General features: G+C 40.8%; 1 protein-coding gene across 1 annotated transcript; it reads right to left on the bottom strand.

The window, feature by feature from the left end:
* On the bottom strand, window positions 4,611–7,269 carry LOC8058743 (QWRF motif-containing protein 7). The gene is made up of 4 exons (XM_002464909.2): window positions 6,193–7,269; window positions 5,738–6,067; window positions 5,494–5,601; window positions 4,611–5,268 (listed from the first exon to the last, which is right to left on the bottom strand). The coding sequence occupies exons 1-4, from the start codon at window positions 6,808–6,810 to the stop codon at window positions 5,158–5,160; spliced, it is 1,167 nt and encodes a 388-aa protein (XP_002464954.1). The 5' UTR covers window positions 6,811–7,269; the 3' UTR covers window positions 4,611–5,157.

Raw genomic sequence — 18,494 nt, 5'->3', positions numbered from 1 at the left:
GGCTGGTTTCACCATCTCTCCCATAGGTTGTCCTAGCACTCCCCTGCACATTATAGAGTTTGATGACAGCTACATGAGGGACAACACTGATGAGTTTGAACTCAAGGCACCTAATGACACAGTGGATCATCCCTTAGTCAATTATGCAGCAAGCTGGAAAGCTGTGGAGGAAGCTAGAGAGATGGATCCCTATGCTCACAGCAAGATAAGTGGGGTTGATTATCGTTTCTGGAATGTTTTTCATTCAAATTTCTATGCCACTGCTATTCTACCAGCTAGAAAGGGAAAGATTTGTGAGATGCATTTCATTGACTTTGATGCTATGCAAGCAAAAGAGGAGCCTGATTTTGATGCTGCAATTAAAGTATGTGATAAGTTTGAGCTGTCCACTCTATGTCCTTTAAATATGACTGGAATAGAGATATACTTGCCCAGTTTCATGCTACCTACTTCTGGAACAGAGACAATGATGAGGTTCATTGGATGACAGATGGTACACATTATAGGATTGATTTCATTACCTTCTGCAGGATATTGGGTTTTGGAAATGACCATAGAACCTACTCTCAAATTCACAATGAGAGAAGGTTTGAGCCACAAGAGGTGAGTTTTATGTGGGAGGATCCAACCCAAGTGAACAACAGGAGGACTGGGTTGAAGAGTTTCTATTATGTGATGAACAATCTTATCAAAATGACACTCAACCCAAAAGACAATGCCACTGATCTCAATGGCCATATTACTAATGTGCTGTCCAGATTTCCAGAAGGGGATAAATTTAATATCCCAAGGTTCATATGGATAGAGCTGGCATATGCTATGGATGATGGGAGGAGGTCACTTCCTTATGCTCCTTATCTGATGTTTATGATTGAGACAGTGACTGGAGTCAGATATCCTAAGGATTGTAGCCACACTGTGTATAACATCAAGAAAACTAAAGGTGGTAAAACAGCCCCACCTCCTGCAGTAGAGAGCTCATACCATAGTGAGGGAGGCCACAGTGTGCCACAGAGGAGAGATGGAAGGAAGAAGAAACGCTTTCAGAAGTTGGCAGAATGGGTGAAGGCTATTTTTGGCACTTGCTCTTACATGGCACAAAATCAGTATGATGACAGGATGGAGAGCAGGCATGCTATAAATGCAGCTAGAGAGGTTCAGGGTCTAGCTCCTCTTCCACCTGTTGCTCCACCTCCTCAATTTCCAGATCTTCCTCACCTGTCTGACACGGAGACTGATGAAGAACATGGCAGCTATGATGAGCACCAGGGATATGATGATGATCCAGATCTTCAGGAGACACTAGGCAGTGTCTATCGGCAGTTCAGGGATGATGCTAGACAGCGGCGGGCTAGTACTTCAGCGGCTGCTCCTCGTCGTTCCACGCGTGCCTCTCGCTTCACAGCTACTACTCATAGGGCTGGTCGTGCTGTGGTTTCCAGTGACGATGAAGACGATGATGAGTGAGTTGCTCTCTCTTCTTTCTCTCTTCTTTTCTCTTTTTGGTACTTGATGCCAAAGGGGGAGAAAATTAGAGAAATTAGAGGGGTCAATTCTTTTCGACTGGACTTCGTTACTGCAGCTGCAGATCTTCATGTTCAGATCCGATGAGAGTGTTAGTTGTTAGTTTGTGAGCATGAGTGCTTCTTCAAAAACTATTTTTAAGTTGTAATAATGCTACTTCTTTGTCTCTATTTGCTTCGGATGTGAACATGTACTTGTGAACTGCTTGTCAGGCTTAAATATTAGTTTAAATTCTGTTGGTTAACCTGTTTGTGTGGTGTAATGCTTTTTGAAATTTCTGCCAGCTTGCTGGTGTAGCAAGGGCGGCAGTGGCGCCCTACCAGGGCGGCAGTGAGGCCCTCTACTACAGCAGCATGCTGTCCTGCTTGTATAAACTGTCATATGCATACACGGTTATTTTGTGACACAGTTTGTTGCACCCCACAGAGGTCATGGACATAGGGGGAGGTCCTCCATCACTTGCTAAATGTATGAAGCTTGAGTTTCATGTCAAGTTTGAGTATTCAAAACTCCAATCATACATTTAGGGGGAGCTCCTATGCCCATGACCATTTAAATCTCAGTTATGATTATTATTATTTGTAAGCTCTAATTTGGTTGTCATCAATCACCAAAAAGGGGGAGATTGTAAGTGCAATCAAGCCTATTGTGGGTTTTGGCGTTGATGACCACCGAATTAGGGAACTAATGAGTTTTGCTGAGATGACAAGCAGGGAATATAGCAAAGAGGTTGTTGAATACCATGGAGGATCCCCCATTTCTAAAGGATGGTTTTCTTAGCTCCAAAGGAGGTTTAATTCATTTTCGGTTTGAATTTGAGTATAGGAAAAGCCGTACTATAAAGAGGGACTCCAAGGTTGTGGATCAAATTGTGAACCAAAGGCTCAAAAGCTCATCAACATCCTCAGACCCAAGCCTAGCCAGCATATCCTTCTCTCTACACTTTGGTGTTTTCAGGCTGGTTCAGGCAAGGGCGGCACTGCCGCCCTACCCTGTGACAGTTGGAGAGCTGGGTATAAATACCCTTCCAGACCGTCTCAAACGGAAACCTGCTCTTCTTCCTCGCTCCCAACCGTTGCAAACTGACCAGAGCTCACTTCTCTCTCCCTCCATTGTTGCTCCTCAAGCCCCCAAGCCAATCCTTGATTCCAACCATCAAAACTTGAGGGAAAAGGCAGCAAACTTCGATTGGAGAGCAGATCCATTGATTCCCACTGTCAAAAAGAGCTTTTGGTTCACGTTTGGCCGGCAGCCTTGAGTTTGTTACTCTTGGAGCTTGCTCCTAGCCGGCTAGGCGTCGCCCTAGAGCTTGCCAACTTGTGTGGCAGCCAAGGGAAGGTTTGTAAGGTTACCCTTGCAGCTAATACATTCTTTACTCTTTGCAAGGGGTAAAATCCTTGCTTTGAGAACGAGGAGAAGGTAAGCCTGTGTGGCTAAGCCGGTCCTAGTGTGGGCGCCTCAACAACATGGAGTAGGCCAAGCCTTGTTGTGGCAACAGCTGAACCACGGTAAAAATCGTGTGTCTTGTGTGCTTTCACTTGTGTATGAGTTTGTGTTAGGATTTGAGGCCGATCTACTTGGTGGGGAGGCTCCAGCACTTTCTAGCCACATACTTGTGCTCTAACATCTTGCAGAAAGCTTGGAAATTTAGTCGATCTAAATTTCCCTGGGTAAAGTTTGAATCAATTCAGTTAAGCTTCTGTCTGTTTTTCTGTTGAGGCCGGCAGTGCCGCCCTGGGAGGGCCTCACTGCCGCCCTTGCCTGTGTGACTGATAAACTTTGCTGAAAAAGTTTGAACAGGCCTATTCACCCCCCTCTAGGCCACTTCCTGTACGTCCAGAGATCCTACAGATTTCATAGAGGACAAACAACCAAGTAGTTAGACATTGATTTGTAGCCATGTGGTGCTATATATACACTTTGTACAATTCATCAAGCTTTCTTTCTTAAGCATATATGAGATTATTAATTTCTTTATGATTTATATACTATGCATTGGAAGAGTTAGGTCTATAATGTAATTTACCGTTGTTGAAAACTACTCTAAAAACTATGCATTGGGATTGAACTTAGCAATAACTTTGTAACGAATTTCAGCTTTGGACACATATTGTCTAGTATATTTTTATTTAGTTACTAGAAAGTTTTTTTATCCTCCTATCGTCAACGTTATGTATCCTCCTGCAGAAACATGTCCTTAAATCGTTTTGGGGCTTACAATTGATAATTGAAAGGAGTTATTACTATTACAATACATTCTATATTAGTAAAAATTGATATTCTATCATCTAGCGAGGTGTATTTTGGTTGGTTATCCATGTGTGTCAAAAAGGATATTAATCCAAATTTGGCCTACTTTAACGAAAATTGGCCTTCATTTATTAGTTTAGTGCCAAATTTTGGCTTTGGTAACTCTCCCATTCGAGTAGATCTAGAGAAATAGGTTCGTAGGATTTCTTCCATTATCTTCCATCTGTGACGCACCCTTTCTAAGCTTCCATGGATACTAATTTATAGGGGACGGGGTCTTGAGCCCCTCCCCCATGCTAGATCACCCTAATTTTATTTTGGCGGACAAAGTTGGTTAAAACCTTAGCCATATCAATTCGGCTTGGCTAGTGCGTAATACATTTGGGTGAAAGGCACAAATAACTTGTGAACATAACCCTGCACCCTAACTACAAAAAATAAAATAATTGTTTTTATTTGAATTGTAGTATATAGTATAGACATAGATATCTACAGACACGCACGTATGAGTGCATGCACTTTATGAACACCTTCAAAAAAGACTGTCTAACCTCTATAAGTACTCTCGTGTTCTTTTTACGTGTCACATTAGCTTTGTCCTAAGTCAAATATTTTTATTTTTTACTATTATTTTTTTAAAAAATCATGTTGTTTCACAGCAATCAAATTATGTATTGTGAAAGTATTTTTCCTAGTAAATCTAAAAGCATAAATCTTATATTGTTAGCATGTAGAACTTTTTAAATTTAATAGTCAAAGTTAGAAAGGTTTTACTTAAAACAAAGTTGATATGACATGTAAAAAAAGAACATAGGGAGTATATCCGAAAACACATGTTAGCAAATCAAGTCATTGTTTGACCCAGAATAAGTACTCAGCTCAATGATTACAACCGATGTATGTAGTTCTGCAAGCCCTTGAATAACATGAATTACATAATCTGTTATCTGTGCACAGGTGCCAACAAATAACTCAACAGCATCCATAAATATGCCCAAGCACAAACACGAAATGAACATAATCTTAACACCCCCCCCCCCCCCCCCGCGCCAAGAGCAAATGAATAAATACTTCACTTTCACTAGTAATAGATAGACTCCAGTAGGACAGCAGAACCGGCTGGCGATCGGATCGGACAGGTGCACTGCAAGTGCAGGGTGCACCACATTTTTTTAAAAAAAAAAAAATCTATCGCCATCATCATCTACTACCACTTTAACTTATTTCAGACACGCATATACATATACTATACGCCAAGCTAGCACACGTCGGATGATCAAGTGGCCTGCCTTCACGATGAACACAAGTCTTGCACCTTAATCAATTTTCTTAATTTATAGTGGGTGAGTAGTTGTACTCTTCTTCTGTTCATGTCTGGTCCGATCAAAAACACCAGCCAGATGTTGCGAGCGCCGGTGTGGCCGCCGGTCCCCGCCCCAGGCCAATCCTCTGCTTTGCCTGCATCAAATTTGCCCGGAGGCTCACCTCCTGCATCTGCACAATAGAGAAGATCAGAAAGCAACTCTAAGCTCAGCACGAGCGTCCCCCCCTAGCTACTTGCTGCTTGGTGGACAAGAACACGTTCTAGCTACTAGTAGCAGCAAAATGTGTGATCCCCGAGTGGGGTATCTGGCAATCAATCCAGAGGTTTAGCACCGCCTGGGCTACGGCGAGCCATCCATCCATCTCCCGAGAGCGACCGGGCACCCACCCACCCACCTGCAAGCCGGTGACGATGCTCGACAGACGCGTCGCTTCCTCCAGGCACTCCATCTCCTGCTGGATCGTCCGCGCCAGCTCCTCCAGCGCGCCGCTCGTCGCGCCGGCCTGTCGACTCGTAACGCAGGTTGCCAAATTAACGCGGGCGACGGCGACCGACCGAGACGGCCGGAGTTCGTCGTCCGCACCGGCCGTGTAACGTTTTCATGATGCGTGTGTGTGTGTGTGTAATGTACGTACGTACCGTGGCGTAGAACGTATCGGTGATGGCTTCGATCTCGTTGACGGTGCCCACGCAGGAGAACATGGTTTCGTGGAGCGCGTCCATGTCATCGGCACGCGCGCCGGCGGCCAACGGTACGCCGGTGCAGGCCGCGGAGAGGACGCGGCCGAGGTCCGCCGTGGCGTCGGCGTGCGGCTTCGCGAGGGGCTCCCACGACGCCAGCAGGGGCAGCTGCGGGCGGAGCAGCCGGGCCAGCTTCAGCTTCTGCCGCCGCCGCTGGGCCACGATCCGCTTCGCCGCCTGGATGTTGCGCAGCTCCGCCACGCGCAGCCACGTGTAGAACAGCTTGTTCTGCCATGCATGCACGCACGCGCGCGCCGGCGCGACAATGCCCCGTCAGAATTCAGAAACCAAGCCATAGATCGTGTTGCGTTGCGTGCCGATGATGCCGCATGGCATGGCATGGCATGGCTCACCTCGGCGGCGGAGGTGGCGCGGGCCATGGCCTTCTCCATGCGGGCGTTGGCGAACCGCCACTGCAGCAGCCGCGCCGTCAGCATGCGCGCCCGGTGCGCGGCCTCGTCCTTCTCCGGCTCCTCCTTCCTGCGGGGCGACATGGTCTCCCGCAGCAGCGCGCCCGACGACGACGACGACCCCTTACCCGCGCCCGCCGCCTCATCCACCGTCCCGGTGCTCCGCCGCCGCCTTGTCGTCGGCTCCCAGGGGCCGCTCGCGGCGGCTCCAGGCTCCGGCATCGACCGCCGGTGCGGCGACATCAGCACCGCCTCCGTCGTCGACGCCGCGCTGTTCTCCTTGCTGCTCAGCGCGCGCCGCGGTGGCGGCGCCGGCGCGTCGGCGGCGCTAGGGGGCGGCTTCTTGTGGTTGTGGGCGAAGGAGACCGCCTTGCGGAGGGACCGCGTGAAGTTAGCCGTGGACGTGGACAGAGGCGTGGCGCGCATGCCGTCGTACGCGAAGGCACCGGAGCCGGCGCGGGAGGCCGCCGCCGCCGTGCTGGGGCGCCGCGGGGACGCCGACGTGCAGGGGCGCCGCGAGGACGCCGACGTCCGCGTGCCGCCGCCGCCATAGGACTCCATGGGCACGAGCGAGATAAATATGGATGGAAATAAATATATAATTAAGATAATAAATTAATAAATACAAGCTTCGGCTATCTGGCTATCAGTGCATTGTTGAAGCAGCCTAAATACTCGACAAGAGGAGGAAGAAGAAGCACCACCATGAAAGACTGAGATGATGAGCTTGTACTTGGAAGAGATCGAGTTGCGATGTTATGTCATGGTGGAGAAAGAAGTGATTTTGTGAGGGCAAGTCACCCTCATGAAACGATAGAAGAACCATATGATGTGTATCTCTCGTTATTAGTATTAGGTGCCAACATTTTGACATTTCTAAAGATAATTTCATCAACTTTTTGTAGTTTGTTTTATCAAAATGCGCGATTTTGTACCTGCTCAACAATTGGGGGAAAAAAAAAATACTTGGCAGAGTTCATATATGTAGCTATCCATCGAGGTGCGTGCGTCAATTAATGGAAGCATATTTTCATTCTTTGTACATAGAGGCCAGCGGTTGTTTTGTAGTATGGGTTTTTGGAGGCATGTGAAAAGGATGCATGTATTGGAGAAAATGGTGGGGTTTGGTGGGGGAAAGGGAGAGGAGAGCCATTTCTAGAGTGTAGAGTGTTCGTACGTCACGGCGAGCTGAAAACGTGACGGTTCGGCCGTGCGCACGCTGGGATTTCTTTTCGTTTTATTTACACTCGTCGGACAGAGAGGTGTCAACGTTGGGAGAGATAAACTGGTCATTTTAGGTACGATATTTGACGCTGTGGTCTACCTATCTTAGAAACCGTAGCTATATACTGATCCAAGGTCAAATATCACGTTTCCAATCTCATCACCAAATAATAAGTCATAACGTTTTTTCCCTAAACAGACGACCGTCGATCTAGTTCATCATCATCCTTATACTATAAAAGAGCGAATTTTTTGAAGGACACCCTCCCTCTATAATAATCGTTCGATATATACATTGTGCTATATGAGCTCTCCGTCGTATGTGATCTTACTCTTCCCTTGTAATGACCGTTTGATCTACACGTCGTGTCATATGAGCCCTTTGTCATTTGTGGTCTTACATGTAAAATATAAGGCTTCTCGAAACCCAAGATTAAAATTCAAATATGTCTCATGGTACGTTTATAGGCATTGTTTACTTCTAAAAAATTTGCAATTTTTTTCAAGATTCTTCGTCACATCGAATCTCGCGGCACATGCATGGAGCATTAAATATAGATAAAAAAATAACTAATTTCACAGTTTTTCTATAATTTGCTTGGCGAATCTTTTGAGCCTAGTTAGTCCATAATATTTATCGAATACAAACAAAAATGTTACTATATTTATTTTGCAAAAAAAAAACTAAAACTAAACAAGTCCCACCTGGCCGCCAGAGTCATGTACGACTTCTATCTTGAGTTTTTGTCTCTCGTCCATCTAGGTTGTTCACAAACACGAGTAATGACCAAAATCTTTGACTTTCCGTCCGTGGCTAGAATCCTGAACTTTATTCTTTACTTTTGAGGCTTCTGCTAATCCACGCACCCACGATTGATTCTGTTTTGGATTTGATGATTCCTTTCCACATGCGTATAATCAAATAATAGAGAAAAAAGAATAAATAAATAAATAAATAAATAAAAACCACTCCGACAAAGTTCTGACTTTTTATTTTCTAGCCATGAGTGTCCGTCAGGAACGAGAGCCGAGTACTCGTCGGTCAGATGGTCCCGTATTCTTTACATTTCTTTTCATGTTCGGATGTTTTTCTAATAGTACTTTTTTTTCCGGTTCCAGTTCTATGCAGTTTGGTTTCCTTTTTTCATGACATATCTACAAGAAAATGCTTTTGTACTTAGCAACGCAAGGAAAAAAACTATCAAAACAGTATTTTAATTTGGCACAAGCTTAATTATGCATTGTTATATTATTATTGTTAGACAACAAACTCCACGTTGACTTAAGTTACAGATTTTTATGTGTCTTCGTTCAAAAGAATTCACGAAACTTGATACTTAATTGTACCAATGTATGGATATTATAAAATAAACTTAGACACGTCTACGAGCAAATATTGTTAATTTGACACACGAGCTTACTTATTCTCATTGTAACACACGAACACATTTGCTAGAAAAACAGACACATAAGCTTACTTCTTCTTTGTTTTTAAAAATTTTAAGATAATATTATTATCTCAAAAGCAAGAGATAATTAGTTCATAATTTCATATTCATATATAATTTTGACAATATATTATTAATCGAAGTAATAAACATATGTGTGTTGCACATGCATATTTGCTAGTTTCATATAAAGCGTGAGAAAATACTTTCTCCAACCTAGCATCTTCTGGTATAACACAGTTTTCTAAATTATACATTAATCACTCATTTGTTTTATTATATTGTTTATAAATTTATAATTTTTACAAATATAATTATATTACATTTCTATTACAATAGCTAAAAGTTGCTAACCATATAACTAGTTAAACATTTCAAAGTTTGACTTTTCACCAATGCAAAACGCCTTAAAAACTGAACTGAAATAACATAACAAACACTCCCACAATGTCGAACACCAACACAAAAAAAACACAACAAAACAATTCGGCAAAGGGTAAATTTGTGAAAAAATTCTATGTAACCCCCTCAACTATATAGGGCGGACTACTTTATCCCCTAATAAGCTATAAAACCGGATTTTCTATCCTCTGACCTTTTTAAACCGGTCAAAAAAACCCACTCAAGCGGTTTTGGACGTTGGTCTACAGTGACGGTGGTTGTGTCTTGTCGAGAATATCAATAAGGGGCTACCCACATTCATATCTCAAAGGAAATAAATCCTAATGGATAACATTTTTCGTCTACGCCAATCAATAGAAAAAAGCCAAACACGCAAGGCCTTGTTTAGTTCCCAAAAACTTTTGCAAAATTTTTCAGATTCCCTGTCACATCAAATCTTTAGATGTATGCATGGAGTTTTAAATATAGACGAAAATAAAAACTAATTACACAGTTTGTTCGAAATTGACTTTTGTAAAAAAATTTGGAACTAAACAAGGCCCAAGTCACGCTGGGCTGACCTAGGAGCAAGCATCGACAACATACGCTGCTTTTACAGTAGACGCTGCCAGTGCGTCGCTCGACCTATGCCTCGATGATGGAAGACGGCTCGAGCGAACGACCATGCCTCGAGCCCATGTATCCCCCGATCATGAAACTAGGGTCGAGCGAACAACGCGGCCTCGAGCGCGTAGCGTATCTTGAGTGCCCGCTCCAGGTATGGATCGCAGAGCATTAAATGCGCATGACAGGCTCCCACCTAACACCATGGCGGCCGCAGTTGTGATGATGGGTCGTACCCTCGCCATGTCTCACTTTTTACCAGCTTTGCCTAGGAAGTTGGGGAAAGATACAAGACAGTTCTATCATGCCCGGTGTAACATCCCGTCGAACGATCCCTCGCGGCATAATTGTCAACGCTTCCTTGTACGCAACGTGCCCAATCCGCCCGGTCCTCGAGGCCATTGGATGCTCTTCTAGGAAAGACCTCTCAAGATTGGTCAGCGCTCCAACAACTCCCGACGCGACGCCTGAGGAGCTGTATACGCGTGCGTATAAGCACATGTCTACTACCAGATGTCCAACAGGAACTCGAACTCACGCAAGGGAACGCACGTGCCATCATCGTCAAGTACACCGCAACAAGACCCGTCGAGCCACACCGGTATGGAGGCCTCGGTTTGACCGACGTCCTCATCCCTACCGTAACCTACCCTAGCACCGTGTAACCCTGTGCATCCCCTTGGCCTATAAAAGGGGACACTAGGGCTTAGAGCAGGGCAAGCTCATATGATAGAAAGCCACGCTCGCATGCACAACATCGCTTACACCCTAATCGGATACTGCAAGACCTTGAGGACTTAGAATCTCACGTCTTCTCCTACTTGTATTCACCTCTATACAAGCGATTTAGTGCAATATAATACAAACTCTCCCCCTCCTCCCCCGCTGGACGTAGGGCCTTCTTTGCCCGAACCAAGATAAACTGTTGTTGTTCTTCTTGCACCACCATCCAGAAGAGGGAGCACACACATAAATTCACTCGTTGGTGTTATCCCTGGGGTAAAACACCGACATGTCTTTTTCTTTTTTATTTATTTTCACTAAATCTTTGAAAACCATAATAAATCATAGAAAAATCATAAAATAAAAAATCCGATTTTATTAGACTCCACATGAGTAGATCTACACTATGAACATATAATATGGTATTGCTTTAGTGCAAAGTTTTTGTTATAGCTTTATATCTATACTTTTCTGTAATTAATTAGAATAATTCATAGTATAAAGCTATAACATAAAATTTATACTAATGCATACCATATTATATGTTCACCGTGTAGATCTACTCATCTAGAGACCAACAAAATTACATTTTTATTTTTTGATTTTTCTATGATTTATGATTTTTAAAGATTTAGTGGGAATAAATAAAAAAGAAAAAGACAAAATCACAGCAAAACCACTGTCCAAAAACCGTCTGAGGAGGTTATTTGATCGGTTTGGAAAGTTCAGAGGATAGAAAATCTGATTTTATAATTTAAAAGATGAAGTAGTCTATCCTATATAGTTGAGGGGGTTATATAGATTTTTTTTCCTAAATTTGTCATACAAGATTCATTAATGTTAGGTTTCTGTTGATAGATGTTAATATTGTCTTTGCTTTTCAATTGTGAAAATTAACTCTTAGACACTATATCTATTTAAATAATATTTTCTAAGACTAGATGGGAGAGAGAAGTTGACAGTGACCACCTAGCTATACCACAACCTTTGATAGTTCACAAAAAAATTATTTGAAATTAATTAGGGTGCCAAAAACCTTTCTAAATTCTTAAAATTTAGAAATTCTCAAATGATTTTGATCTTGACATAGTCCATACAAAAGTTACAGTTATCAATATGATCTATGACTTTGGAAACATTTTTTTATCTAAAGTCATTTAAAATCCAATATATTTGTTTTAAAAAATGATACAATTTAAAATGAAGGAAATATTTAATACACAAGTAGCTACTATAAATAATTCATAAAAATGTTTCGATGTACATATACATTACAAGATTCCTAAGAAAAGTGATGGTACAAATAAAATGGTGGTATGTACAAGAAATTTATCGCATTTTTGTCTACACCTAAAAAATCATTACGACTATCGTCTGCTCCGACCCGCTCGTCAAAAATCACCCCCAACGTTTTCTCTGGGAAAAAAAAATAGGATACGGCAAAAAAACGTTTCCAAAACAAACTCGGCCAAATAATATGTTTCCGAAACTTCCACGTCGTCCACACAGCTGAAAAAAAATTCCAAAAAAAAGTTTTTGAAAAAAAATATACGGCAAAAAACAAACCCTTTTCCCTACCAACTGTTCAACGGCCAAAAAAAAAACCTTTCCCAAACAAACTCTTCCCCGGGCAAAAAAAAAACCATTTTCGAAACAAAATTTTCCACATCTCCACAGCCCAAAAAGACGTTATGTTTCAAAAAAAACATTTCCGAAAATAAAATATATAGCAAAAAATCCTTTTCCAAAACAAACTCTTAAATGGCAAAAAAAAAGTTTCGGAAACAAACTCTTTCACGTCGATAATCATATAAACGACAGGTTGATGAAATTTATCAGGCACATATTCAAATAAAGGAATTCATGAAGGGCTTTGCTGATGACAAAAAACAGATCATGAATAAATCTTTGCTGACACCGATGAAAAAAGTTACGTTTCCAAAAAAATCGATATTTTTTTTTCAAAACAAACTCTTGCACGACCAAAAAAAAGTTTTCAGAACAAACTCTTCGACGTCGAAAATTATACAAAGGACTAGACTAATGAAATAGATCAGATACATATTCAAATAGAGAAATTCGGCAAGGGCTTTGCCGACATAAAAAAATCACGCACATATTCAAACAAAGGAAATCTTCGATCACATATTTATTGAAAAAAAGTAATTTGACACTAGACTCTCCCACCAATGACGGCTCAATCAGCTACACAATCAAGTTCACTGTACCTAACAAGAGCAGTGAAAAAAGAATACTGCACAAACAAAACAAAGATTGTAAATTAAGTTATAACTAGCAAATATGTCTGTGCGTTGTAACGGGAGAAAAACATCAAATGGACATAGAAAGTGATGACATAATGTTACATATCTATTTATTTATTTATCCTTTTTATAAAATTTAAATTCTATAATTTATTTTATTGATAACCATGACGACTATGGTATTAGATAATTAATATTTACAATAATATATAGCTTGGAGACATATTTATTTAATAATAAAAACAGAAATTAGGCAAACCTTATCTTACTCTAATATTATTATCTCTTAATATACCTTAGTATTATATTAAAACATGAGAAGTTTGTTGCTAGCTTTTTTTTATTTAGATTAAGATTCCTATAAAATATGATATATCAGTTAAATGTATGTAGATTATGAACATATGGGCTTACGAAGTGTTCACATGGCATAACAACACATCGTATAAAAGTAGTAAAAGCATCTTTTTTATATTTTACATACTTAAATTGATTATAAACTATTTAGCAAGCATAAATCTAGGTAAATTGGTAAATCGTGAGATATGCAGGAATAGTGCTAAAACTTTTACCATAAATTAAACATCACATTAAATAGACTACCATAAAATTATTATAATAATTGGAGTAAGATAACTATAATTTTAATTTTATACTAAAAAGCATATGCAAGCATCTCCAGCAAAAAAATGTACTAAAATTTGTGATATTTTTTGTTTACTGCATGAATCTACATATGTGGAGCTCAATAAAAATTGTTTGTAATTTTTATATTTTTCTATAAATTACTATGCATTTATTAATTTTCAGCCGAATCAAAAAATAAAAGAAAAGTAAACTAATAGGATATATGAGAAAAGTAAACTTAATTTAATCAATTTCAAGTGATCATGTCAAAATCTCATCCTTCACCCGACATGCGTTTGTGTCATACCCTATGAAGAACAAATCTATGTATCCGTATCCGATGCAAAGTCTTCAAAGCTAAAGCTCACGTGTTCATGTCCTACCCGATTTTAATATGAAGACCAAATCTACATGTCCGTATCCAATATAAAGTCCTCATATGGCTCATACATTCACGTCCAATCAGTGGCGAATTTAGCCAAAATTATCATTGGGGTTATCAGGGTCAAATTCATGGTATGGTATAAAATTTCTTGAGTTCTGAACAGTAATTGCTAAAGGATTTAGAAATTTCATCGGGGTCGCTGGACCCCGACAAACTCTCCTGGATTTGCCCTGCATTTGAATAAAAAAATTGCTCTGCATGCAACACTCTAGCATTTATCTAGTGCCTTGTTTAGTTCAACCAAAATAAAAAACTTCTCAAGATTATTCGTCATATTGAATCTTACGGCATATGAAGCATTAAATATAGTCAAAAATAAAAACTAATTATATAGTTTGTCTATAAATTGCGAGATGAATCTTTTAAGCCTAGTTAGTCTATGATTGGACAGTAATTATCAAATAAAAACGTATAAAAAAAGAACTAAACAAGAGAGAAAAAAGAGTGACTTAGGGCAGGCCATGCAGCCTACCAACACCTCGACAGTACCAAAATTTATCTTGGAAGGCCCATTAACTAAGGAATTAGGCCTGTGCCTCACAACCACAGCAGTAGCTCTCTGGTGGGATGCAGGCTCGCGGCCTAGCTAATAGAGCCAGGTCTTGCAACGAGGCCTAGTCCCAAAACATGAAAAGTTTTCGGTACTGTAGCACTTTCGTTTGTTTGTGACAAATATTATCTAATTATAGACTAACTAGGATCAAAGGATTCGTCTCGTGATTTACAGCTAAACTGTGTAATTAGTTTTTGTTTTCGTCTATATTTAATGTTTCATGCATGTGCTACAAGATTCAATGTGACGAGGAATCTTGAAAACTTTTTAATTTTTAGAGTGAACTAAACAAGGCCCGATTTTATTTTTTATGGCCTCGTTCGGCGGCACCGTATTGGTGTCAGACCAGGCCAGGATCGTGTGGACCCTGATCAGTCACTGAAACCCAGTGCTTAGGCCTTGTTTAGTTCACCTCCAAAACCTAAAACTTTTCAAGATTTTTCGTCACATCAAATTTTGCGGCACATATATGGAGTATTAAATATAGATGAAAATAAAAACTAATTACACAGTTTGTCTGTAAATCACGCCATGATTGGACAATGTTTGTCAAATAAAAACGGAAGTGCTACAGTGTTATTTTTCTAAAATTTTTTAAAGTAAACAAGGCCTTAATTGAAACTCTGCAAGAATTAAACCCGTTGTCTCAAAGTTTGTGTTCGGTTCAGCCGGACAAGAATGAAAACAGGAATACAGTGCTGCAGCCAGCCGAGGTTCATAACATATTCAATATATAAGCACAATGTGACTTCGATATTTAAAACTAACAGCTGACTCTTAATAATAATTTTTACACCAACAAAGTTATGATCATAGGAAACAATAATTGACACCAATCTTAATAACAATTTCCACGTTGTACGCACGCAGTCTCGCCCACCTCCTTCTAGCACCGATCTCCACTACTGTGCTCCCTCCCTCCACCCCTAACCTCCACTACTAATACTTGCATAATTATATCATGCACCAAAAAACTATGTATCTGACGGGCTCGACCAGATCAGATGAGAATCACCGGCACCCACTTCTAGCCCCCACTACTGATCACCATCATCTACTACAAGGAGACCATCTTGCTCAAGATCAAAGAACCCTAGAGGAGGGAGTGAGGATTAGGACGAAGGAGACAGCGAGTGAATCACCGGCGAGAAGGACGAGGATTCGGGAAGGGTGCTGCACTGCAATCGCCCTATGCCGCCCCGCCGTCGCCCCGCGCCGCTCCGTGGTCACCCCACGCTGCCATGCTCTGCCTCTTCTTGATCTGCTACTCGAGTCGTCCGCCTCTTCTCACATTTGTTGCTCAGTGTGTTCCAGAAGCTGGAACCAATACAGAGGGAAGAAGGTACAGTTCCATTCCGGGCTGTGGATAGAGTAAAAAGCAAAGCCAATTTTCGTCCTGGCCCAATTTTAGTTCCACATCGGGCCAAAAAACGCACATTCCTAGTTACATCTGGATTAGAAACAGGTCGCAGCATTCCACCAGGAACTGGCCTAGAAATGGGCCAATAGCTAGAAACAAACGGGGCCTAAACGAGCACTACGAATTTGATGTCGTAACTGCATGAATTTGGAAGATCCACTCGAACCTCAATACTAAACAACAGACACGCCTGGACTTCTTGAACTAGACAAAATGCCCCATTGGGTCCACGTATCATTTAGTCTATCTTTTTTCTCTTATATAATATATCATAACTACTTCATATGAAGTTGTATGAATACAAACTCTACATCAAGATTATAAAGCTCGACATGATCTACAACTTTTTAGTTTATAACTTTTTTATTTAATATACTTTAGAGACTCAAATATTGGTTTTGCGTTAGCAAATTTTCAAATTTATGAACTTTTAAAGTGACCTCGGATGTTGACGTAGTCTATACCAAAGTTGTAGCTCCCAGCAAAGGTCTACAACTTTATAGTTGGCAACTTTTCTATCTAAGATCTGACCCAATTGTTCATTTTAAATTCTAAAATTCATTTGTTTGATTTTTCAAACCACTCAAGAGTATTTTGTTTGTTTTAAAGGTTCATTTGTATTTGTTGTTGGGAAAAAGTCTACTTAACTCCATCAACTATTGATGGTTGTCTACTTCACCCCTATTCCTATAAAACCAGTTATTCTACCACTTAAACTATTAAAAGCTATCTAAAATAACCAACTCAAGTGGTTTCACTGACGTGGCATATTGAAAGTTTATGTAACCCATAACCCCTTTAACTATAAAACATGATATTATAGTCTTTAAAGTAGTGAAAGGGCCTCTAGCCATGTTGGTTAGGTGGCCTAAGTAGCACTCCTTAAGTTCTAGGTCGACTCTGCGTGGGAGTGAATTTCAGGCTAGGGCTAAAAAAACTTTGTCTATCCCACACTAATGCATAGGTCTAAGGTCCGCCTCGGTCGTGGCCATTTTCACATAATCTACAGTGCCATTGTGTATGACGGGGTAGTGGTTCGAAATTTTTCTCGACCTATGTAAAAATGCCATCTTCTTAACATAATGCTTGGGGTTGTCTTACCCCCATAGGTCGAGTGTTTTTAGTCCTTAAAGTATCTAATAATATTCAAATAAACCATGATGATCTTGTAGACCTCGTGTTATTTGGCCTCTCCCACATTTCGATCCTATTGTTGTTTAGTTTTTTAGGTAGCCATAGAAGGATAAAGTGAGATGGGGCAAGGATGTAGGAGGGGCCATCGTAGTGCATGAGCTCAATGCCCTCAAGAAGTGACATGAGGTGGAGTTGGAGAAAGCGTGGTGCTTATGGGTTGTGGTGCAAGCATAGAAAGAGTAGGGAGAGGGAGGTAGAGAAAGAACTTGCGTGCAAGCATGATTGCTTATTAGGCTAGTGATGTATAATATGATGTCTAAACGACCCTATACAAGACCATAGGGGGTGTTATCCGAACATTATTAGATGTTTTAGTATTACAGTATCAGGTAATAGTTGAGCGGTTATATAATCAACCCTTCATATGTTAGGGGCCGGGTCACACAGATTTTTTAATGACCACGTTAGAAAACTACTTTTAAAACTGCCTTAGAGGATTATTTAGACAGTTTATTTTTAATAGTTTAAGGGGTAGAATACATGATTTCATATGTGAAAGGGTAAAGTAGTCAACTGGTTAATTAGACTTTTTTGTTGTTTGGTATTGATATTTAAGTTTGATGAGGGGGTCTTTCAAACTCGGCGACTACATCAAGAGGATGGAACGGACTTTACTCTATGTATGCATGGAATCTTCCAATGTTCTAGCGAGGATTGAGAAGTATATGCATGAGAATATAAGAATGAAGATTTAAGTGATCACAGTTTCCTTTCTTTCAGTTTCTTGACAAATTGCTGTAGGCTGGTTGACCTTGAGCTCGGTGCCTGGCGCTGGCAGGGCAATCCGATCCCATATCCTATTTGAATACGTTTGTTGCTTGGCTAGTTCTGCTGCCATTTGTTTATGGCAAGAGGCAGCAACTTGGGCCTTGTTTAGTTTAAAAAAAAATACAAAATAGACACTGCACTACTTTCGTCTATATTTGACAAATATTATTTAATTATAAATTAATTAGATTGAAAAGATTTATTTTATAAATTATAGATAAACTGTATAATTATTATTTTTTATTTATATTTAATGTTTCATGTATATGCTGAAACATTCGTGACCGAAAATCTTTTAGTAACTAAACAAGGCCGGCTTATTTTTTCAGCAGGTCTCATTCACATCACATGAACACGGTGCAAACTGCATATAAGAGCGCCGCCGCATGCTATTCGCTGCGGGCCGGGCGAGCCTATTCGCATGCGTTGCAAATGGCTACAGCTATATAGGCCTATCTAGCTAAAGCAACTTGTGAATGGTTTGAACTAGTGAGATGACATCGACCGAGCCGATGGAGCCGGAGAGTTTGACAAGAGCAACGTCTGCACGTGTAGTTTGACGAAACCCAAATGG

The sequence above is a fragment of the Sorghum bicolor genome, chromosome 1, assembly GCF_000003195.3.
Source record: "Sorghum bicolor cultivar BTx623 chromosome 1, Sorghum_bicolor_NCBIv3, whole genome shotgun sequence".
NCBI lineage: Eukaryota > Viridiplantae > Streptophyta > Magnoliopsida > Poales > Poaceae > Sorghum > Sorghum bicolor.
Note: the sequence above shows the minus strand (reverse complement) of the source record. Positions and strands in the feature narration are given on the sequence as shown.